Genomic DNA, 24,893 nt, shown 5'->3' with positions numbered 1-24,893 from the left:
CGGCTACTCAGGTGTAGGGATATGGTGTATGGCACAGGTGTCAAAGTCAAGGCCCGGGGGCCAGATCTGGCCCGCCACATCATTTTATGTGGCCAGCGAAAGCAAATCAAACATGTCAACTTCCATGATTGATGCTTGCTAAAATCTTGCGAAATTTCAAATTCTCATATGGAATAAATAACATATTTTAAGCATTTTCTTGTGACCAAGTCCTCATCACAGTCACTTCAACAATCATTGAATAAACCATTATTCCTGACTTCTTGATATGGTCATAATGGCCCTCCAAGGGAAACGGTGACTCCAATATGGCCCGCAACAAAAATGAGTTTGACACCCCTGGTGTATGGGATACGGTGTAGTCCATTTTATGACGTTGACGATTCGATAAAATTGCAAGGATTATTTATCAATATCAGGGCAAGAGTTCTCTGGATTTGGAAGGGGACATTCAACTAATGATGGTTAAAGCAGAGGTTAAATAAAACCTTTTTTTATTGCCTCTGTCGTCAGTGAGAGGTTTTCAAGCATGGACCCTATTAGTGTTGTGTGATATTTAACGCAAGACAGCTGAGGTAAATGACGTCAAAACTCATATGAGTAGATGTTCCCCGTCACCTCTATACCAGTAAGCATTTTTATTTGCGATGACTTTGATGATGATCTTGCTGAATGTGCAGTTATCCAATTCAAATACAGGATGAGACATGAAGTCTGGCAACAGGCGGCTTCACCTCACCTCGCCTAATCCCTCATTAACTGAAGTGAGGAGAGGAGGCTTCTCAGCGGCAAGTCTGTGTTTCTGTCGCTCTTCAATATGTTTTCAGACCCCGTAATATGTACCCTTAATTTTCAATACACAGGATAATGCATTTAATATTGGTGTGTTACATATCTACTTTTGCTGATCACGTTAAAACCACAGATAAAAAATACATTTAAAAAAACAGACGGTACTCTGCAACACAAAGGCAGATGTACAAAAACTGTCATGATTCTGTTTGTGACCAACAGGTGGCATTGTAGGGCTCTCCCTGCAGCTGCACACCTGTTGGTCGTTATGCAATTATTGCTTTAAAAGGACTCCCGGCACGACCACTCGGTGCCGGGTCATTGTTTGCTTCTGTCCTGTTTGTTTCTGTCATAGTTCTAGTTTTTTGAGCTTCAGTCATGGTTTTGTTTGATACTTTGGATTCGTTTTGTTGTTAGGACTTTGTTTGTTTAGGATTTGTTTTCTGTGTTTTATCAATACACTTCTTCAAGTACACCCTGCTCCTCCATCCTGCCTGCTTTTTGGGGTCCACCACCACCTTGCAACGTGACAAAAACATTTTCTAAAAACTGATCAAAAAACTGGACAACTAATCCGATCTGATAAATAAAAAAAGAGAAACACCGGAGCTAAAATATCAGATGTTCACATGTTTTTAATGTCAGGCTGCTAACTTGATGGGAAAGACATCACTCTGTTGAACTAACACGTTTTTTTTCAATCTGACTTTTATATCACTTCCTCACTCCATGTCAGTGTTGTGAGCTATCGGGTAAGGAGGAGAAATCAAGAGCAGCATCTGCTTAAGTCAGCCAAATTGCAGCATACAGCACCACTGGTTGTAAATGACACCGTACGGATGAAAGGAGATTTCAAAACACAGTACCCGGTTTGTTTGTAAAGAGCTTCATACAGGCAGTCAGAGGCATTTCTCAAAAAGAAATGCGTTTACTCAACCAATATCCGGTTTAGTGTCATTAAAAAAAAAATTCTCTGAATCATGTTCTTTGTGTTTTATGGGGCTGAAATTAACAATCTCAAACAAAATCCAAAACTCAAGGTGATCGAGCCTTGGAATGCACTTTAGGCAGGCATCCACAGAGTTCATTGTTTGGATTTGTTTTGTATTAACTGTATGATGCTCGTTTTTATCATTTTACTAAGAAAAGCACTTATAGAGCCATCTCCGGGAGACGTTACACAGAAATAAAAGAAACAACGTATAATAGTTGACCTTGTTTTTGCCATCCAAAACATCAATGTTCATTTCATAGAACAAAAAGAACAACTCGTAGACACTGCGCGCCGTGTTTAGTCTGCTTCTGGGTTGGTATCCATTTCACAGATTAGCTGGACAAACACAGGACAACCCGTTTCCATGTCACGGGTCATCAAATACTCCCTGTGCAAATATTAAACCCGCTTTCGAATCCCTTGACTCGCCGAGAGAGGGTGAGATAACGGGTAACAATAGGCGGAGAAACTGGAGACATGTTTTGGTGTTCCCAGTGTCAGCTCAGTCACCAATCATGCAGACTACTTTTTTTCCTCCCCCTTCTAATCTTCTACGGTAGGACTAAAATCTCACCGTCTGGTTTCATGGACATAATGACTGAAGTTGCACATAGGACAAAGGCTAACGTTCAGGAAATTCAAAGATCATTGTATGTTTAGAAGCATCAACGGATTTTGCGATGGAGCAGCGCATCATCAATTAAATTAAGTCTCATCACTCATTGGGTTATCATGGAAATAAATCCCACAGAAGTGTGTATGTACGGTCAAGTGGTCATTTTGAACTAAACAACAATACATTTTGTCGCAATTCCTTCAACAAACCAGAAGCAAGAAAATCAAGTCCCTTTTCCAAGAGATGGCTGAGCATCAGATCAATAAGTTAGAAACCACAAAGTACATTCAGAGAAAGTGTTTCTACCCACTGAACTATTGCAAGACTGAAGTAATTCTTATCAATTTTGTTGCAGTTGGTGCGTGAGCCTGTGAAATTTAGCTCGGGGCCCCAACTGCCTGCCAGCTTTACAATAACATTACATCGGCAGTGTTATTTTTTCCAATGCTTACATTTTAAAGTGGTCTGTATGAATAGGACTGCTAAAAAAATAATTCTTTATGGAATACGACAATTAATGCAGAAAATTGTGCAGCAATATTCATTTGTGCAATGACCCGTTTTGCATATTTTTGCCCAGCGCTCTTCCCTTGCAATCATGAATTGTACAACATTATTAAAGATCACAGTACCTATTCCAGTCCAATAAGATATCAGCGTAACACTCTGACATAACACACAATATAATTTTTGCAATATCATTAAAACATGGCACAAAATGGAGGTCATAGTAACTTGTTGCTTTAAGTAAAATGACTGCACATATTAAGATATGCCCCCCGCCGCATAGCCCTCCCAAACAAAAAGAGAGCAGACCCTCACGTGTCCTAAAAAGTGTCATTGTAGCTCTGTGATGCTGGCCATCTCGCAGCCATTCCGCTTAGTGACTTTGCATGGCTGATTGAATTAATGTTGCATCTGCTTGTGTTGACATGGGAACCCTGCAGTGATGTTCTGGTGTTGTCTGTTCCTGTTGGGTCTTCCAACTGGGACAGCCAGCCAGTGGAGCCAGGCATGTCTGTGAGTGTGTGTATGTGTGTTAACTCCTAAGCCACATGGCTCGGGGGTAATCATGTTTGCAGACGGGTTGATAGGTTCACATTCAACAAACACACCAAAGCACTCACATGCAAACAATTCTGAGGATTGTCATACGTATTTGGACATTTTTTGCATAAGGGTATGTGTCGCTTCCAAGTAAAGGAAGGCACACCTCATGATTGAAAATGGAAAAAAAAAAATTACATCAGGTTCAAGAATAGGACACGGCTGGAGGGATGCTTTAAAAAATAACATGACCTCATACAAGATATTAGCATCAGGGAAAATGATAAATAAATCCATCCATCCATTTTCCGAACCGCTTATTCTCACAAGAGTCGCGGGGGGTGCTGGAGCCTATCGCGGCAGTAGGCTGGGGACACCCTGAACCGATTGCCAGCCAATCGCAGGGCACACAGAGACGAACAGCCATCCACGTTCACACTCACACCTAGGGACAATTTAGACTGTTCAATCAGCCTGCCATGCATGTTTTTGGAATGTGGGAGGAAACCGGAGTACCCGGAGAAAACCCACACAGGCTCGGGGGGAACATGGACACTCCACACAGGGAGGCCTGAGCTGTAATCAAACCATGTACCTCTGCACTGTGAGGTCGACGCGCGAACCACCGGGCCACCCTTGATAAACAAATACTGCACTGTAAATAAATTAACCTAGTCCTGATTTTAATGGGCGGCCCGGTAGTCCAGTGGTTAGCACGTCGGCTTCACAGTGCAGAGGTACCGGGTTCGATTCTAGCTCCGGCCTCCCTGTGTGGAGTTTGCATGTTCTCCCCGGGCCTGCGTGGGTTTTCTCCGGGTGCTCCGGTTTCCTCCCACATTCTAAAAACATGCATGGCAGGTTGATTGGACGATCTAAATTGTCCCTAGGTGTGAGTGTGGGCGTGGTTGGTTTTCGTCTCTGTGTGCCCTGCGATTGGCTGGCAACTGATTCAGGGTGTCCCCCGCCTACTGCCCGAAGACGGCTGGGATAGGCTCCAGCACCCCCCGCGACCCTAGTGAGGATCAAGCGGTTCGGAAAATGGATGGATGGATGATTTTAATGGAGGGCTTTTCAACTACAGTACAAAGCTTTCATTTACGTCGTACGCATTCCACTGCGATCCAACACAGCTGTTTACCACACTCTCGATGGCTGTCAGCATGCTTTCAGCATCGGGAATTCAAATTCATCAACTGAAGTCAACCACCAGTGTAATGGCACCAAACATATTTACCAGTCTATCTGTACTATAAGGGGCCAAGAAGAAATAAAGAGATATAATAAAAAGCTGCAAATCAAATTCAAATTTTCTTCCATTATAGGTGAAAATCATTGTGTCCATACAACGTATGTTGGTCACACACAAGATGTGTTTTCCTGTCCGTACATGACAATCCTTTGAAACTAATTGCACATGTTTTACGAATACTCCCTTGATCATGAACTAGCATGCTTCAAAAGTATAGCATAACTTTGGAGTAAAAAATAAATAAAAACCCTATGAAACGTGCGCTTCCCAGAAACGGTTTTAGATTCTGGGAAGCACAAAAACTCACTAGTTTTTCCAGTGAGAAAGAGCTCATTTGAGAGAGACTCCGTTCCGTGACTGTGTCCGTCTAGACCTTGTTTCCTTGGAGTCGCGCTAAAGGCATCAGGCACACACTCATGCATGTGCACACGGGCTCTGAGGAGATTGTGTGTGTGTGTGTAGCCGTGTGTGTTCCAACAAACATCACGTTTGTAATTAGCCAACGCTCTGCTAGCAGGCTCGCACCGATGCTTGCTGAATGACAATGGGGCCAAGTTCACCACAAGGTCAAGAGTTCAGAAAGTGTCTGCCACACATACGTTCGAGACAGATATTTGCCATACAATCCCACACTGATAGTATACAGTACACTTGCTGACATATGCTATCCATTCCACACACGTGTCAATGCACGCATGCATTCTGAGATAGTTGGAGCATCTGGTTAGCGTCACTGTTGTCGCAGAAACAATGATAGCACATATCATAGCCATGCAAACAGAGAATGTGTCGTTATGTCCGCGTGTGGATGACGTTTTGTAGCTTCACTTCCCCTTTGGTTGGAATGCTGGCAGGACCCTTCTTGCACCTCACGATAAAAAAGTTTTCATGAGTCTCCTTGAAGAGAATTAAAGGTGGTGTTGAGTTGAATGAGACAGTGACATGCCAACGCATCTCGGTATCTGTCCTCTTGGCAGCCGTCGTTATGCAAATGACTGCAGAGCGACGCAATGTGCCGGAATGTGACTTTTTGGCGAACCAGTGAGCAGTAATCATCTTAAGGACTATGAGTGTAGAAATCAAACAAGGCCATTTACTATCCAGTGATCCCTAATCCGATAAGCTGTCATCACTTCACTCTGAGGCAATTTAGAATAGACAAAAAAATGTATATTATTGTAGGACAACAGAAATAGCTTCATCCCGACTCCTTTCTATGGCTATCAATGCCAATTCCACATTTTGAGCTTGTGTATCTGATGAAGGTCAAATAATGCCTTTTATTTATTTATTGTGGTGTGACAATATGGCTTGCAATAAATAAGACAAAAAAGACAAGTGCGCGGTGCAGCCAGTTATGAGGGAATGGAGTGAGTTGAGGAGGGAGGCAAAGACAGGAAACAATCAATCAAACTCGACCCCTGTTCCCTCCTTTTCTTGCTTTATTAAACTTCCTCTTTGTTGCCCTTTGACCCCACAGTTCCCAGCTCTCCAGGAGCTTCAGAAGAGAGAAAGCTGATTTTGTTTTCCCTTTTCAACCCTGAATAAAAGCTTTTTCCCCCCGAGGCTGACTGACAATATAAAAAATATAACACTTTTATTTCTCTCTTTTCAGAGGCAAACAACTCATGATGACCGAGCTGGGAGCGACACAGCAAATTGCAGGTTCAATCCAAATAAACTATTGGGAGAAGGAGGGGGTGAGGGGGTCTATACATACAAACACACTGCTGTCCCCCATGGGCTCTAATAGAGCTTGATGCCAAGTAGTCGAAGTCACATTTCCTGCACTCCGTGATTTGCCGACCAATTTGCGCTTTGCTGTAAAATGTGTTCCCCTTTAGCAATCTGGAATTAGAATGCCCCTGCAGTGCAACAACATATAGTAGGCTGACATACAAACACTAAGAATGAACTTAGTAACTCCAAGGAAAAAGGAATGATGCTTAACATATTCAGGTTTTTTTTCTTGTACACTGTTCATAAAAGACAGTGCTACTAAGATACTGTGAAAACAAACACTGCAATGCAAAGCACATGTTCACCACAAGTTGAAATGAGTCTTCTTAAATTGAGTTACAATAAAGGCAACATTTACATTACTGAATATTATCCATCCATTTTCTGATCTGCTTGTCTTCACAAGGGTCACTGGGGGTGCTGGAGCCGATCCCAGCTGTCTTCGGGCAGTAGGCGGGGACGCACTGAACCGGTTGTCAGCCAATCGCAGGGCTCACAAAGACAAACAACAATCCGCGCTCACACTCACACCTTGGGACAATTTAGATCGGTTAATGAGCCTGCCAGGCATGTTTTTTTGGAATGTGTGAGGAAACCGTAGTACCCGGAGAAAAGCCACACGGGCACGGGGAGAATATACAAACTCCACACAGGAAGGCCGGAGCGGGAATCGAACCCTTCACCTCCGCACGGTGAGGCCGACGTGCTCACTAGTCGCCCACCGCGCTGCCCACACGAAAGAACTGTCCCTTTTGATTGGAACACAATCAAGACTTGTTGCAATCCGAAGTCACAAACAGCATCCTGAAAAAAAAAGTACTCCAAGATTTCTGCACAAAGCCCCAAAACAAGTGAGTCATCAGGTTCTTGAAGTATTTAGCCAGCAAAGAGTGCTGACCTCAGCCCGAAGCAAAACCTTTGGGAGAAAGTGGAATGTGGACTGTAGTCCAAACTTCATCAGCTTTCACTTGTGTATAATAATGTCCACAGGGCTGAAATTAAATTTGATTCACTGAATGTGGGCGGTTATGTTTGGGTGTCCACAGAGTTCTGGTTCTAAAGTGCACCAGCTCGTAGGCACAAGCATGGATGCATGCTGTCCAAGAATCTGTTGTCCGTCTGTCTCTCACTCTCCTCCATAATCCCTCTCTCCACATTCTGTCATCTGTCTGGCAGAGTCAGACAAAGAAAGAGACGGGAGGAGATGGAAAAGGAGCGAACGCAAGACTCTTGGCGGCCATGCAGAGGCTGTTTGGGCCGATATTGTGGGCTGTGGAGAGCCTTTACGTCTGTAATCCCTCCCACCCCCGCAGTCACATCAATCAATCAATCTGTTCCTACCCCTCAAACTCATTCACTAGCAAGATCTGTCATATCCATTATACTAAACAGTTCAAGTTGATTATCACTTGGAAATATATATGCGGACAGTGAACCAGATTGATAATTAGGGGAAGTATATTGGGAATGTAACACCCACTTAAATTTGCAAAAACATTGAAGAATGAAGGTCCCCAATTATGGTACATTCTAAACATTGAACAATGAAATTTCTACTTATCATAATGAAGTTTGTGATGAATTTAGCAAGTTAACTATCACTTTTTTTAACATACTATGCTTCAAATGGAGGGTATGGTCCATTTAATGGCGCTTATAAATCAGTGTGTGTCCAAGAGTAAAGTTCAATGTAGTGATCTAGCGCATGGTGCACATCTTAAACGGCTCAACAAAAACTCAAGAAATTACACAATTATGATCAAGCATAAAATGAAGGCTGCTATTTACTACTTACCGTATTTTCGGTACTATAAGGCGCACCTAAAAGCATTCAATTTTCTCAAATGCCGACAGTGCGCATTATAATCTGATGCGCCTTATATCGGGATCAATATTCTGATTTCTTGGATGCAGTAGTTGAAATGTTCTGCAAAGTGCTTTGTTACAGCTGCAGCGGTTGTGGAAAGTGCTCTATAAATAAAGTTGTATTGGATTGGATTGGATTTTCTTTAGCGTAACTCCATCTAGTGCAGTGGTTCTTAACCTGAGTTCGATGAAATCCTAGGGGTTCGATGAAACAGTCTCAGGGGTTCGATGAAACAGTCTCAGGGATTCGACAGAGCCTCTGCCATGGAGGTTAAGACATGCCCGACTGAACATGCCAATTAGTTATGACACACCCGCTTGGCCATCACTGGCTGGTTTATTTTGTGCACAATTAAAAATCGTATACTTTATAATTATACTAATTTTGTTTAAATTTTTTCTGTTTTTAATAAGAGTTTTGGCCATTCATTTAAGGTGCGCCTTATACTCCGAAGTGCCTTATAGCACAGGAAGATACGGTGCTGACTATTTTTGATATAAGGCTCAGTGAATTAAATCTTTCACAACAGAAGATCCAGTAGAATGCTTGGCCCCATTCAGTGTAAAACTATACAACTGCACAGATTTTTTCTGCAGTTGCCCAGTCTCTTGACTCCAACTTGTCCGTCTGTCTTAATGTATTTTGATCTACATGTGTACTGTTTTGTTTTAACCTGGGTAGTATTCAAAAAGTCACTTTCCAAAAAGGCAGACTTGCTGTGATAGCTGCCTGCCGGGCATGCAGCCAAGCAATTACCAAACTATAATCCTGATTTTTCTTCACTCCCCAATCAGTTAAAGGTGGAGGATGGGGGGTGGGGGGGGGGGAGAAAGAGTTGAATAGTTTTAACGAGATGTGATGTCAAAGGAGTACATAAAAACAACGCAAGAGACGTGGATCACCTAATATCAGGGATGATGTGACTGTTACATCCCAAAGAGGCTAAGACTTGTGTACTGTAATTCAGGGAAGGCAAAAGAAGTGAAGGGAACAGCGGGGATGAGAATAGAGGAGAGGAGGAGAAGTAAATGACAGGAAAAGAGAAGGGGAAAAAAGAATATACACCAGCAGTAGAATCTTGAGCAGGACTCATCAACAAAGTCTGTAAAGACATCAGGCAGTACCCAAGGACCACATTTGTACACTGCGACCTGCTCTAAAAATAGGTAATGGGGCATTGTGATTACCCAGGAATGTTGTAGAAGTGCTCATTTGAAGATATAAGCACATTAACTGAAATGTGATGTTGGCTCCTGATAATGTATCTCTTTTCTTCCCCTGTTGATATTTTTTTCATCATGATCATTCATGAATAATAACATACTACAGGTAATCTGCATAAATGTGAATTGTTTTACACTCATCTATGAACAGTGCTTGGCTTTATATTTACACACGTGTGACATTAAAATGCAAGGCAAAAATAAGTTGACGTATCTGCTGCTAGACTCCCCTTCACACCAATGCCATTAAAGAGCGGCCATCTTGTTATGTCAATAGACTTTTACCCTGGCCAACCTCGCTTTATACTCACATGATAGATAAGAACATTAAAATACTTTGAAGTTGAAACTTGAAAAATCCTTGTAAAGTTACGAAATGTTTTGTGATACAAAATGTTTAACCCTTGAACATTTTTTTAATTCATTGGGAAAATATATACAAACCCCAACAAACGGGTGGTTAACTAATGTCTCGGAAGAGATACTCAACCTTTGAGAAGCTGCTGAATGTCACAATGGCTGGTGCCCTCCTGGACCCCACTGCCTCACCCCGCATCTTTCTTCTCATTTCTCCTCAAACAAATTCGATCCCGTTAAGATGGGTCATGGTCATGTGGTGGTCTTTTAAATGCCAGACAAAATAAGTGATCCTGCAGACCATATTTTTATGCCCACAATTAAATGTGTGTGAAAGTAGAACTCTGCAGAGTTCTTGGCGCAAAGTATTGTTGTCTTTAATTGCAGTGGCCACTCAAGACATGAGATGTTCTCTGGTGCACTCACAACTCCTCGTGTTGAAAATGGAGCTCTTCTGGAGAAGCACCAATCAATAATATAAACATAATCAAGGGCATTGCACTGACTCTGTCTGACTTACCGTATTTTCCACACTATAAGGAGCTTCGGATTATAAGTCAATGAAACATTATAAGGCGCATAGAATAGAAACTACAATAATGAGTAGGGTTTCGTTATGCATCCAGTAGATGGAGCTACGCTAAAGAGAATACAATACAATATAGCTTTATTTATATCGCACTTATTCAAACCCTGCAGCTGTAACAAAGCTCTTTCCAGAACATTTAAAATACTACGTCCAAGAAATCAGAATATTGATCGATATATCAGGCACATTGAATTATAAGATGCACTGTCGATTCTAGAGAAAATCAAATGCTTTTTAGGTGCGCCTTCTAGTGCAGAAAATACGGTAGTTTATAATGGGTGGATGGATAATATCAAAAAGTTTTCTTCAGATGAGAAATCAGTGACACCACGCACTTGTCATAAAAGACTGTGAAGCACTCCATGTGCGTCTGAAAGTTAACAGACGGACCCCGTGTATGTGCAGGAATAAATGAGTAGACAGATGGGGCAGTCTAGAGGAACAGTTGAGGAAGGCTTTACACTGCAGCTGCCCTTTTCTTTTTCCCTCTGCAGCAATCACACTAAGGCACACCAAAACCTACATTGGCACCACGTTTATTTGGAAATGTGGGTCTCTCAATGCGTGTGTGTGTGTGTGTGTGTGTGCGTGTCTGTGTGTGTGTGTGTTGTGCGCGTGCAGCCTTAGCATCAGGTGGACAGCTCCCACTCTACATGAGGAGAGCGCAGCTGTCTGGATTTTAAAAAGACACACAGCATTGTCACACACATCTGTTCTCAATGGTTCAATGAGATTTCATCCAAAGATAATGCACTGTAATGAGCAGTGTTCCTGGATGCTTGATTTTATTCATTTCAACCGTCCCCTACTCTCACCCCCTGAATTAAAAAGGCTTTCAAATTCTCGCAAGCCTTTCATTGCGACAACATACAGAATAATATATATATATATATATATACATATATAGATTATTTTTTTTAATCATGGTCACCACCTTCGTACAATGTCCAACTAAATTATATTACATCAGCCTTTTTCAACTTTAATATTATACCCAAGGAAATTTGATCTGCAACAGGCATCATGGCAACTGATTAACCCATCATAGGGCCCAATTTGCATAATTCAAATGCAAAAAAATTTAACTCGGAGAAGGATTAGAGTCAATGGTACATGTACATTTACATCCATTACCTTTTTGGTCACATTTGAACTGATTTAGTAAGATGTTACCAACATCGACAGAGCATTTAAAAAAAAAAAAAAAAAAAAAAAAGGAAAGTAATGTTGGTTTACAAAACCCAATCAAAAATATGATTCCACAACACCACTGCCAAAGAAAAATAAACTGTTTAGTTCAATATAAAGTAAAAGAGAGTCATTGTTTGTTTCAACAATAATGGCATCTCGAATGCAGTGTCGGGCGGGTCAAAGTGCTATTTAAGCAACACAACACAAACTGCCGCGTGTCTGTCTCATATCCACCCATCAATTCGTGTAAATGCAAAAATGCGGGGTGGTCCAGTATGGATCAAGCCCATCACACCTGACATCAGCGCAACAGTTGTCTGACTAATCCGCTGGATGTTGTTCAACCTCTGCAGATCCGCGTGTCCGCTGCGTGTCCGCTGCGTGTCCGCATATGACCCAGCAACAAGGCTCTCTCTTGGATTTTTGCTTTTGGACTTTCTTGAGGTCGTTATGTTACTGTGATCTTGTTCTGTTTTTCCTGTCAAACTTTATCTTGTCTCAGGCATTATTTGACACATTTAATCATGTTCAAGCCTCCTTTTCAGGGTTTAATTAGGTCTGTTTCAGTCCCGCTGACAAATGAGTTTCGTGCGCATGTGAGCTATATGCGTGAATTGTTGTTTGTCAAATAGGTGCCCTGATGGCGACCAATCCACGGTGTAACCCGCCTCTCACTCGACTTCAGCTGGGATGGGACAACAGACTCCAGCTCACCCGTGACTCTAGTGAAGATAAGCAGTACATTATGGATGGATGGATTGTGCCTCTGAAACTACTCCACTGTCTTTATGTACTTTAAGAAAGATATTTTTGCACCTTTTGTCCCAATGTTCCGTGAGTTATAGTTGTGAAAACATCAGCAGAAATAGAAATCTGGAAGTGAATGGATTTTTAATATGCACACAGGCATTTAACGTCTTCTAATAATAATAATGCAATTAGCCGCACATTTTCGATTTACCTTTTCCCTGGAGTGGAAAAACAACTGAATAATTCAGATTGCATAGTGAAACAAATGAACGAATAATAAAGTAGAGTAAACGCCCTTCTATCGCAGGGCTTATGTCCGGGAACACCCGCACAGACCATAGGAAACAGCGGAACTTGAGAAGGTTCCTACAGTGTGTTGGCAGTGCACGTGTGTGAAAGCACGCTGCATTCAAATGAGGATTAAATTCAACTCGTTAGCAGTCCGTCAATAAAGCCCAGCTCAGCAGTATATCAACGCCTTTGTTTTCTTGGAGTTGGCCTCGCATACCAGCATAGAAAGGGAGACGAAATACGAAAATAATCAGGTTAGTTTAGTGCTAGCTAGCGCTAAGGCCGACAAGATGAGTCAACAAGTCACATTGACATTGTGAATCAAAATTGTCAACAGTGAATTTAAAAGTGGAGGAAACACTTATTTACATATGTATTTATTTGGCCCTTTGTTTTTCTGTACACCTTTGGCCGTAACGCAGATTCACAGCAGTGCTAATCCTTTTCATCCATAATGTAAACAGAAGCATTGTGGGCAATGCAGCGTGATGGCTGACCTGTGTTAGCAACAGAAGCCGAGAATTACAGCACATTTCACCAAAAATACTAAATGTGATGCAAACCTCCCTTATTTGTCAGCACAGTGGCGATAAACGAACATCGCAAAAGGAGGCACGCTGTGGTTGATGCTTGATTTCAGAAAACTGTCGTGTCTGGAAGCTAGCATTGGCACACATAGGCTACTGTGTGTGCTTGATGTTCAGCTTGATGTTTGTTCCGCAAACACATTGTGCCGTCTACTTTGGATTAAGGAAGCATAAGTCAGTGAATTTAAGATAATTAACAACCAAAACACATTTTTGAGGTGCCCGTGGTTGACATTGAACAGGCGCTTCCTCACAGTAACTCGCGACCACACACAGAGTTTATGAACTCGGACATAGCAGCACTCAAGAGTAACAGAACGTAACATATTTGCTACAAGCCCTCAACTACCTTTTACATTAGAAAGCGAGGCTTGGTGCGTTAATTTGAAACTCATTGATTAAATGGTAAGTGAATAGTGAAGGTGAAGAAGAAGGCTGTGGAAAATGTCATGTTTGTAGCGTGAATTACCACCATCTCACAGTGGATAGGTTAAACTGCGACGACTCCCTCTGTCTCCCAAAACACCAGGACGTCTTCCAACTTATAAAAGATTCATTAGTTCCCAAACACATCCATCCAGCTCTCCATGCACATCAGTAGCCCCCACCCATTAACACTGCTCCATATTCTTCCACTGGGACATCTGAGATAATGCTTCGTTCAAGGACACGGGGGCTAATACATAAGAAGTGATAGCCCACTTGGGAGTTCAACCCACAGCCGCAATGGCACAGTGGCTGCGTCAAATTAGCCTTTGTCCACGAGGTTGCGGAGGATTCCTGCTTTTGAAATTGGAATCAGTGTATCATGGCTAAAGAATATTGATGCCTGAAAAATATTACTTTATTTTCCTTTGACCTATCTGTTGTATTTGAAAACAGTAGCATGATGAACACAACATTTACTAGGGACTTCCTTGGGAGAATACTTACTGATCCAAATGGCTGGGGCAAGGATACTGAAAGCATGAAAGTAATAGGACATTATCCCACTAACCAGTTCTTGGAATCAAGGCAGAATTAGTGTGCTCAGGTGTTGCGCGCATCTGCTCATTACAAGTTTGCACTGGCAAAGAGACACCATGGGTCGCTTCCACTCCAGACACCAACATTGAAAACAGCAGACTTTCAACTCGGAATGATCAATCATCTTTGCCCCGGCTGGCGTTTTTGCCATTTAAGCAGACTGAGCTGCCGTTACACTGCTTCAATCATCATCTGCCAGTCTAAATGCTAGTGCTAATTAGCATTCCCATGCTAAATTACCTCCCATCCCGTGTTCCCTGATTAGGTTTAATCATTCTGACAGCCAGTTTTATAGCTACGATTGCCCACTAGCTCAAAGTGTATCAGAAGAGATTAGCGAGAGAGAGAATTGAAATGGGGAAACTGACACTTTGCGAGGTTGAGAGGTATATTGCAACAGAGTTGACATCACGACTAAGGCATTGCACTTTCAAAAAGGAACAAGATGAAGGAATAAAAGGAAGAGAGCAGCTTTCATACAGTTTGATCCTGATCCAGACTCAGTCAAACAACGGTATAAAGGTCATGCCCCACCTTTGATGCCCCCGATGTCTAAATAGAGCCCCTGCCGCTGAGTGGCGAAGTGCCAGCATGGAGTCAATCATCTGATTGCCATGGTTAGCTAGCCATCAATGTAATCCAACCTGTCCTGTCATTCAGACTATCTTCCAAGAGAGAAAGAAAAACACCTAACTTCGGTCCCTGCTCACAGGCAAATGATGAAATGGGGTGAAACTCTTCACACCTCGCCCATTACATACCTTAACGGTGCTCGCTCATCTATTTGACTCTTTCTTACTTGCCTCTTTTGTGTTTTTTTTTTTCTCTCAAATCTGTGAAATACTTCACGTTGTTGAGTGTTCCGTTTCATCTTGACTGATGTGCCGGGAGTGTCCTCCTCTCCAAGGTAGACCAAAGAGTAGATGAAATGAAGCGGATGATGGGATTTTCAGGGTTTTACGAAGAGCTAAGGGCTTTTTTTTCCTCCAAAGATGTTTCTGGCAAACAGCTCCGAAGTCCACAAGTAATGTAATTTTATACTCTTGGAACACTCCCAAAATCTCGTCTCCATGCTAAGTGACGCGCTGCGTTGTCGGAAAATTGTTAGAAATTGAGAGGGGAAAATGTATCAAGTGAAACAGCACATGAAACAAAAAGGCTAATACAGCATAGACAACCGTTTGCTTATACAAATAATAAATATCCATACAGGATGTGCGTTCTTGTTATTGGGATTTGACCAGTTGTCGGATGTAATTTAGCAAGATTCTCCGATGGCATCAGTCCACTTTTTTTCCTCACGCACCAACCCCCTCACGCAGAAACACGCAATTACTGCCTCCAAGGGACTGCCTGGTTTGAAATTAACTCAGGTGATTATATATTCACAGATTGATCAATAAATGGAGTCAAACACGCTGTGATTCACAGGAGGAATTCTAGCGTATGCGCCGACGTCGATACACTGCAGTTCTGCATTATATGAGCCAAGCAGCACAGGTTAACCCCCCAATGAATGGCAATTAAAGCATGCGCTATCCAGCCATTGCACTCTCCATCTGCCTCCACCTCACTTTCTTTGTGATCCCATCGAGTCTCCCACATATTGCTTCTTACTTTTATTTCCTAGTTCAATTACTGATGGTGATACTCCAATTTATTTAGACTTAAACCAAGGCTGTCCGATTCTTCAGCCTAAGGGCTATTTTCTTGATTTATCGTTAAGATTCCTGATCTTGTATGACTTGAATTATTGTAATCGTCGTCCCGTTTCGCCAACTCTGTGCTCTCATAGATGACAGACAGTATGGCAGTGCATCCAGCTGCATTGATGTGCATGAAGACATTGGCAGCAACCACATCATGCGTCCCTCTCTCACCAAGCAGAGAAAGGCACCATATGACAAGAAATCGGATTCCAAAGAACGGGATATCATCCAAGATTTATTGGCCCTTCTCACTCTTCATAGACACACAAATCATCTTTCTGCACACACACACACACACACACATATATATATATATATATATACCTATATACACACAAAGACACATAGACGCATACCAAGGGGGGTCAAGCACAAGGACTAATGGGCAAGGTTTCAGTTGACTCAGCAAAACCAAGACAGAAAGGAAACACTGCAAGGAAGGAGTCGTGTTTGTGATAGGGTGTGGGTGAGCCAGTTAGTGTGTGATGTGCAAAGCTGATAAATAGCCTGTGTAAAGTGTTAAGCCGTGGTTTACAATGGGCCGTAGTTCACAAATTGCCATGCGTCTCGGAATGAATAAAAACAATACGATGTAACAAGTGGTAAATTGGCACGTTTTGATCTACTTTTCTATAAGGCTTGATTCTTTGCATCTCATTTTGTTCAGTAGTCCAATTTTAAGGCTAGGTGTGTGTGTGTGTGTGTGTGTATTGAGGGTGTGTTATATGGCCAAGCACCAATACCAGGTATCGGTATCAAGCCGATATGGCGTTATTTCAAGGTATCGGGTTCTCGCAACGGCGGACGATACAATGACACCCTCTCCATTTTACTATCACCATGCATGACAGAACATTTAAACTGTGAACCGTATCTTTGCCAATCTTCTCACATTCTCCTTGTCCATCTATCCATCCATCCATTTTGTAATCCGCTTGTCTTCGCAAGTTTCGCAGTGCGTGCTTGTGCCTATCCCAGATGTCTTCGGGCAGCAGGCGGCGTACGCCCTGAACTGGTTGCCAGCCAATCGCAGGGTACACAGAGACGAACAACCATTTGCACTCACAATCACATCGAGGGACAATTTAGACTCCCGTTAACCCAATTTAGAGATGTTCAATTAACCTGCCATGTATGTTTTTGGAACCTCGCTGTGTGCATGCCAAATATAATGGAAAGTAGTTGCTTGCCTGGGATGAAGAGAGCTTTAGCAGCACAAATCACAGACACGCAAAGATACATTAAATAGGTCTGCTTACCTGCGGTAAAAAAAAACTCTTCATGATAACAACCTTGCGACATTCCCAAACAGAACTTCCACTCTCACACGTCCAGTGCCACAATTTCCCAACGTAACTTTACGCAAATGTACAGTACCTTATTATCACTTGTTCCACCCACTGCAACTTGTCATCATTTAAAGCAATGTCAAAACGGTAATCACAATTTTGGTGCATCTCCAGCATGAAAACGTATTCTTAAAATATGCACTGTACTGTACTGCCATCCCAGTGCCATGCACACAAAACAATGCTGATTGAATGCAGTAAACATGCAATAAAATGTGTGCGTTTGCTTGGGGAAAATTCAAACAGCTTCTAGCATACACCAATGGTGGATCCAATAACAACTCACTTCAGAAACATTTTCAGCATCGAACCCAAGTTTTTTTTTTTTTTTTTTTTTTTGGAAACGATGATTGAATGTATCCTGGACTTACCTTTTTCATACGGCCGCCACGAGTGCCCATGAATGCCACGGTGTTTCCACGATAGTCGTAGGCCGCCACTGAGGTCATGCCATCGTCCTTATCCACGTAGAGCGGGATGCCCTCGATGGTGGTGGTGCCCCCTAGGGGCTGGTTGAAATCATGGCCGCAGAAATTATCGTCAATCTGCAATGGCTAGGTGGGACAAAAAGATAGAGAACCATGAACGACTCCATTAACGCTTTTAACTCCCCTGTCTCGTTAAAATGACAGTAATTGTTAAAGATGCAGGAGCCTCTCAGTCTCGTCGGCACTTAGTTGGCATTTTATGGAACTGGAGCAACACACAGCAGATTGAGTGAGGAGCGGTCTGAAATTAATCGCCGTCATCTGTAAAATTACCTTTTCTCAAGTCTTGCCAGCGATGTTGAGGAAATGATATTTTTGAGTATTGTAGTGTGGGAAGCATAGCCAGCTTTCTTTTGAGTATTTTAGCGGTCAGTGATGTAAAAATGTCAAAACAACAAAGGGACCCATTAGCAAGAAATTGCCATGTTATGTTGTATTGATTTCTTTGTATAATGGCTTGGCAATGCAGTTTCGAATAGGAAACAAGCCAATCCGGCGGCGCGAGGAACAAAAGGGCAACTGTGAACACACAATCAAGACATGAGCAAGTGAAAGGAAGTAAATTGTAGGTCAAATTAGCATATTATAATCACAGTGTGACAAGTATATGTGCATTGACGGGGAGGTGTGATAGTATGTCACAGTTGATTTACTTGATTGCGTGTGTGTGTGTGTGTGTGTGTGTGTGTGTCTGTGTGTGTGTGTTTGAGTGCGTGTGTTGTTCGCTTGACTTCGACATGAATAACTGACAATCACCTCGGTGTTTTCACGAAGACGCAAACGTAACAGAGTTACAATGGAAATTAGATTTACTCTGGTGCTTATAGTGGATATACACACACACACACGTGCACGCGCACAAACATAAATCACTGCAATAGTCAAAGTCGAAAGACGTGAATAATTAACAAAAATATATATGATGCTGCTATTTGGAGTGGGCAGTAGATTGACGTGATGGTTCGAACAGCTGTCTCACAGCTGAAAGGAGTAAGGTATGAATCTCACTTCCGGCCTTCTTGTGTGGCATTTGAATGTCCACCCCCGTGGTTGTGTTGATTTTGTCTGAATACTGAGGCTTCTTCCCATATTCCAAAAACATGCACGTTAGGTTTATATACGAGTCCAAATTGCCTATCCGTGTGAATTTGAGTGTTGATTTTTAGTTTTACCTTGTCCTCCTGTGGGTTTAAGATGAGGGAATGTCGTTAATGTTAATCATCTATGGGCATGTGAAGCCCTTTGAGACTTTTCTGTGTTTTAGAAAGTCCTATAATCTTGCATTTGAATTGACTTGACAGGTATCGAGTACGTTCATATTAATGCTAGCGTGCAAAAGCTACTGCCTCCACCCCGCCCCCAATTCCATTTATGTATAAACTACAAAATAAAGCGAGTAAAAAATTAGAATAGAGTGCTTTTTGAGAAATCATACCTTATAAAATAAAACTGGCAGGACAACTGAACACGATTGATCAACTCATTCAATCCCAAAGACGTTTTTAAACGTCTTTTCAGACTTGGTCTAGAATTGGCTGGTACTGAATGAGTTAATTCTCTTTGTTCAATGCGCCGCTAGTGCGTTTGGCTCAGATGGAGCCGAGCAGTGTGGAGAGAAACCAGTGACGGGACTCAAGAAACCTGGTGCATGCCGAATGGCCCGCCACCGTAACTTGCAGGGCAGTAGCCTCCTTAGCATCATTGACATATGTTAAAATCTGCCAGCGAGAATCATAAACATTGTTTGATGTATCGCTGAATGTTTGTGAACGTGTTTCTACGTTCACATAAATATGTGTTGAAGTAAAGAGTCTGCAACTCAAAACACAGGCCTTCTTTTGCCAACCTCACAACTGAAGAAGATAAACTATTCAGCATGGACGTACAGTATATAAAATCACTTTACCCAGCGTTTACTTATGCAGGGAGCCAGACACGTAAACTAATCTGCATTCCCGTTGTCTGTGGTGCTCGCTCACACACACACACACACAAACACACACACACACACACACACACACACACGAGTGTGATCGCCATCATCCCAGCACTTTGGCCGGCATGCTGAGGATGCTAATGGTTTGTTATGTTTAGACTGACTTGCATCATTACCATAGAGTCAACAGCTCAGACTGAGGCACGGCGGAGCATTCAGGCATCGTGTCTGCAGACAAATGTGGCCTCACACGGACCTGACATCTGCTCACAGTTGTGGGCCGTGTAGACATGGAATTCCTGCAGCCAGCCCGCTCCATCATTAGCCCTTCAGTAACTCTGCAGAGGACGTGCTGCATCACTTCGAGCCACCGGGGGCAATTTCATTATTTTAAAACTGATTCTACATGTGAAGCATGTCATGTGTCACAAAAATTCCATTCGACCATTGTCACTTTGCCGTTCGTAATTGCGGGTTATTATGATATGTTATTTTTGTTATCATTCTACTTGTTTAGCAATCTTAAAAGAAGCACCGTCAAGCAAGACTCGGACTCAGGTTCTAAATGTGCGCCTTTTAACTTAATGACCTCAAGAATAAATGATTGATTCTGACTGATGAGATCGTGTACCGAAAAGCAATGCAGCTGTGACATCATGGCTTCATCTCAAAGCGCTGCCTCTGCGACATCCCAAAACTGCTCTCAGGCACTTGACGGCGTTTTTTTTTTGCACGGTATCACGGGACTGCACATAATGTACTTCCTAACCTTATTGCAACGGCTTCAAGAAAGCATTTATGCTCCTGTTGACTTTCAGACTGAACTCCCCAAAGCGGGCCGGTGCCGAGTCCATAGTGGACATTTGAACAGCTGTTTCGCTTCATGGATGCGAATAATCAGATGTGTTGACGTCAGCCTGTGTGAAGGTAACAATCGTTTTCATCACAAATGGATATGGCCAGTGAGTCTCAGGTGTGAAACTTCGCAGGTTTCCCGCTGTCTGCACCTGTTACTCCTAAGATACTACGCCACGATTGGAAAAATTTGTGGATCGAATTTAAGCCTCCCGACCCGAAGCAATGTCTTACACACAGGCCAATGAACAAGAAAGAAGCTGTGAAAAAAAAAGCCAGATTTGAAGGATCGCGTGAAAATGGTCGTGAGTTTTCAGGCAAACCTTAAAAAAAAAAACATCTGTCCATTTTCTCCCCTGCATCTCTTTTACAGTTTTTGTTAGCTGTCATGCATGTTTTGGGAATGTGGGAGGAAACCAGAGCGCCCACACGGTGAGGATATTCAAATTGAAAGATAGAACCGGGATCAAACCCTGCGCCTCTGCACTGAGAGGCGGCCGTGCTAACCAGTTTTCCACCGTGCTGTCCCTGAAATGAAATGATTAATATATATATATAAGATTACCAGTGTTTTGTTTAGCTGTTGTTTTCTGACCCCCCCAAAAAACCACTCTTCAGTCAATTATTAAATTCCCACAAACAATCAATAGGGTGAGAGGTGAAGTGAGATGTCACGAGGAGGTGGGCTGCCTATCTGTAATGTTGTGTGTATTTTATTTATTTTGTTTTGGTATTCATGTGCAGCTGTGGGAGACGAATAAAGATAAACCTTGAACGCCAAAGTGCTTGTTCCAGCATGTTGCAAAAAGCAGCATAAAATAGTTGATCCTTTTTTTTTTTTTTAATGTTTCATGTCATAAGATATATCGGTGCCAGCAAAGAAACAGTTGGAAGCTATCTATAGATTTGAGCATCCTGTGAGCCACCGTTGCTGACGGTTTCTCCTGGAGCACACTTTCAGAATACGAATAACAATTTAAAGAAAAAAAAGGAAAGATTGCTTGAACGTCTTATAGCAGGAAACCACTTGACCAAAAGATTATGACGACATCTGCATAAACCTTTTGACTCAGTAGAATCAAGTATGGGGTGCAGTGTGAGAATCCTTCAACTAGTTTATCACCCCCCCCCCTCCCCTCCCCTACAGGGTGCAAAAACACACAAAAACATCCATTTGCCAAAAGTCCTGTAATCCGGCGGGCTGGACAATGTTGAGATCAAGGCTCGGGGGTGGGAGGGGGTTTCGTACCATCTGCCGCAGGACCCCTTGTCCTTTTTCGCGCCGATTAACGTACTGTAGGACTCTGGCAGCTTTGTTGGGGTGATTGTCATGCTTCAGAATGAATTTGGCACGGTGAAATGCCTCCCTGACGTGCTGAGATGAGATGACAGATAAGAATCAGCCTGTACTTGGAAGCAGTGAAGGGGACCGTGAGGACCAGGCATAAAACAGACTTCACCCTGCCAGCTTCATAGTTCAACATCGATGTAATGCCCTACTGAGCCCACGTGTGAATACAGCAGGCCATTGTTCGAATTTCATGGCAATCAAGCGGGCTCGGTCAAGAGACTGGAGTGGAACCAGAAAAACAAAAACATCCGGAGACGACAAGGGAGATTAAATAGATGGTAACCAATGAATCCAAACCAAACGGAATATTTCTCATGGGAATAGGTTGCCAATCTATCCACGTGTGGAAAAGGCTACGTACATTCTACAACCGAGTTTTGCATCCAGGTGTGATTTGCGGTGGTCGAGATTTGCACTTCCAACTGAAGAATGAAATGAATTGGAATTATTCATGTAATTATACCTTTCAACCTAAATATTTATGACCAGTTTAACAGTTCCACTTTCATTTGAGTGGTATGAAATATTTATTCATCATTACAAAAGTTTTGCACGTGCGGGTGTCATGTTCTGCTCTGCTTTGTTTTTGTTTTATTTTCAGCCCCAGCTGGAGTGTTGGGCGTGACCCTTCAGCGGTGCACCTGTGTTTCGTCTCACAATCAAGATCCTGTGTATTTAAGGACCATAACTTCTGCTGAGCCTCGTTGGATTATTGACCTTGTTCGCTGTTCACGCCCCAGTGCCATTTTCTAGGCCTCATGTTCTCGCTCATAGTCGCCTTTGTCTCGATAGATTTTGTCACTATCTTTGTTTATTAAGTTGCTTTTGACTAGTTTTACTTTTGTGTCTTTGAACTATTGTCATTTTGTTTTGTGGAGTTTCGGCTATGAACTTTACCTTGGCGTTTGCAAACACTTTTTGTTCTCAATTAGTTTTCCTGGCTTTTTTGTTGCCAGTGATTTCTGTTTATACTTTGACTGTCTTCGGCTTTTTTTTTTTTTTTTTTTTAAATAAAAATGTTTGTATCGCCATTTATCTGAGTCTGCATTTTTGGGGATCCACTATCCACCTGGTCTGTGTTCGGAATTTGTCAGCAGGTGATGTCAGATATACAGTAGTAGAACTGACATACCTCTATAGCATATATGCACTGATTTCAATGAAAAGACAATCATTTTACCTGTTTAAAACAGGTAAACTGGCAGCCCGGGAGTCCAGTGGTTTGCACATCAACCTCACAGTGCAGAGGTACTGGGTTCAATTCCAGCTCCGGCCTCCCTGTGTAGAATTTACATGTTCTCCTGTGTGGCTTTTCTCCGGGTACTCCAGTTTCCTCCCAACTTCCAAAAACATGCATGGCAGGATGATCAAACACTCTAAATTGTCTCTCGGTGTGAGTGTGAGCGCGGATGGTTGTTCGTCTCTGTGTGCCCTGCGATTGGCTGGCAATCGGTTCAGGGTGTCCCCCGCCTACTGCCCGAAGAAGGCTGGGTTAGGCTCCAGCACCCCCGGTGACCCTTGTGAGGATAAGCGGATCGGAAAATGGATGGATGAAAACAGGTAAACAATGTTATTGGATCTCATTCGATTGTACAAATAGTCATAATGTCCGGGCTTGTCAGAACACACTGACAGATTTTAGGTGATATTTATCTGCAAAAATAATTCCATTTATATTTACTCACATTATATGCCAACTGAATTGACCACCAACTTTGCCCAGAGTGGAAGGACATTTCCCATTAAAACTGTCGCATCCCTCACTGTTATGTCACTTGTCCCCATGGGCTGACAGTGCGATTATTATTTCGAGCTCTAGCCATACACAGCATCATTACACCCACAAACATCTTTGCAGGGGTGGCGGGGGGGTGATCCAAGGACAGAGTCCCTTGTGTTGTCCTTGCTCAAGACCTTTGCTGTACATAGTCACAGTGTAGCCTCTGGCATCTGTCTCACACACACACATACACACATACACAGTGAAACCCTTTGCCAAAGTCTTGAATGATGAAGGTGCGTTGAGATATAGACAGAGTGGGTGAGGATAGGAAAGAAGGAGGAGAAACATGGACTAAGACGAAGGGTCAACAGTGCGCTGGTCGTCGCTAATTAGATTCAATGTAGAAAGAGAGTTTCAATTTACTCCCAAGAGTTGCCTGCAGCACTGACCTTGCTGTAGTTTTCTGGGTAAAAACACATCAAATATATGATGGCCATTAATGTGCTTGATCAGATTTACACGACCCACCACAAAAAAAAATTGGAACTGGTGCACTTTGTAAAGCAAGGTGTCAATAAACAATTAAATATTATTCTGGGAAGTGCACAGTGTTAAGTAAAGAAGACCCTAAAAAGTCAAATGCACCTGAGTTCATACAATTCAGGATTTGACAAATATTTCCAAAGGAAAAGTTTGCGACTCCGTAAAGTGATTAATCTTTTCTCAACTAATTAATATAGAAACAATGCAAAATTTTACGCTTAAGTTTCGCCAACGGGCACCACACAACATGCTTTTCTTCTGGAAGGAGACGCTATAGCTGAACTAAGTTGTGACTCACGAATTGACAAGCATGACGGCGTGGACTTTGCCGTTTAGGTAACCCTGTAAAAAGAAGTCCGGTGGTGTGAGTTCTGGTGAACGTGAAGGTTATTCAACAACACCTCTCCGTCCAAACCAACTGTTTGGCAAGATCTCATCACCGCCACCATCAAATGCTCATCTGGTGACAACAGTGGCTCATGCATAGCACTCTCCTTGACATCTCCGACATCTTTTGGCGCCCATCATTTCTGCTCAACGTGAATTGACTTTCATCAGAGAACAGCACTGAGGCCCACCGATCTCTTGTCCGGCGGATCACGCATTTAATTATGTGTTTG

The 24,893-nt window shown here is 42.5% G+C and overlaps 1 protein-coding gene across 2 annotated transcripts in view; it reads right to left on the bottom strand.

Annotated features, from left to right (window-relative positions):
- The window catches only part of LOC147210234 (plexin-A1-like), a 198,101-nt gene that overhangs the window by 126,025 nt on the left and 47,183 nt on the right, over positions 1–24,893 (bottom strand). For both annotated transcript variants that reach the window (XM_086107232.1, XM_086107240.1), the window contains exon 3: positions 17,749–17,931. In XM_086107232.1, coding sequence (XP_085963358.1) covers positions 17,749–17,931 — 183 coding nt within the window. The remainder of the gene's footprint in view (positions 1–17,748; positions 17,932–24,893) is intronic.

The sequence above is a fragment of the Hippocampus guttulatus genome, chromosome 1, assembly GCF_054856545.1.
Source record: "Hippocampus guttulatus isolate MCC_2025c chromosome 1, RoL_Hgut_1.0, whole genome shotgun sequence".
In the NCBI taxonomy this organism is placed as follows: domain Eukaryota; kingdom Metazoa; phylum Chordata; class Actinopteri; order Syngnathiformes; family Syngnathidae; genus Hippocampus; species Hippocampus guttulatus.
This window is presented reverse-complemented; position numbering and strand designations above follow the sequence as displayed.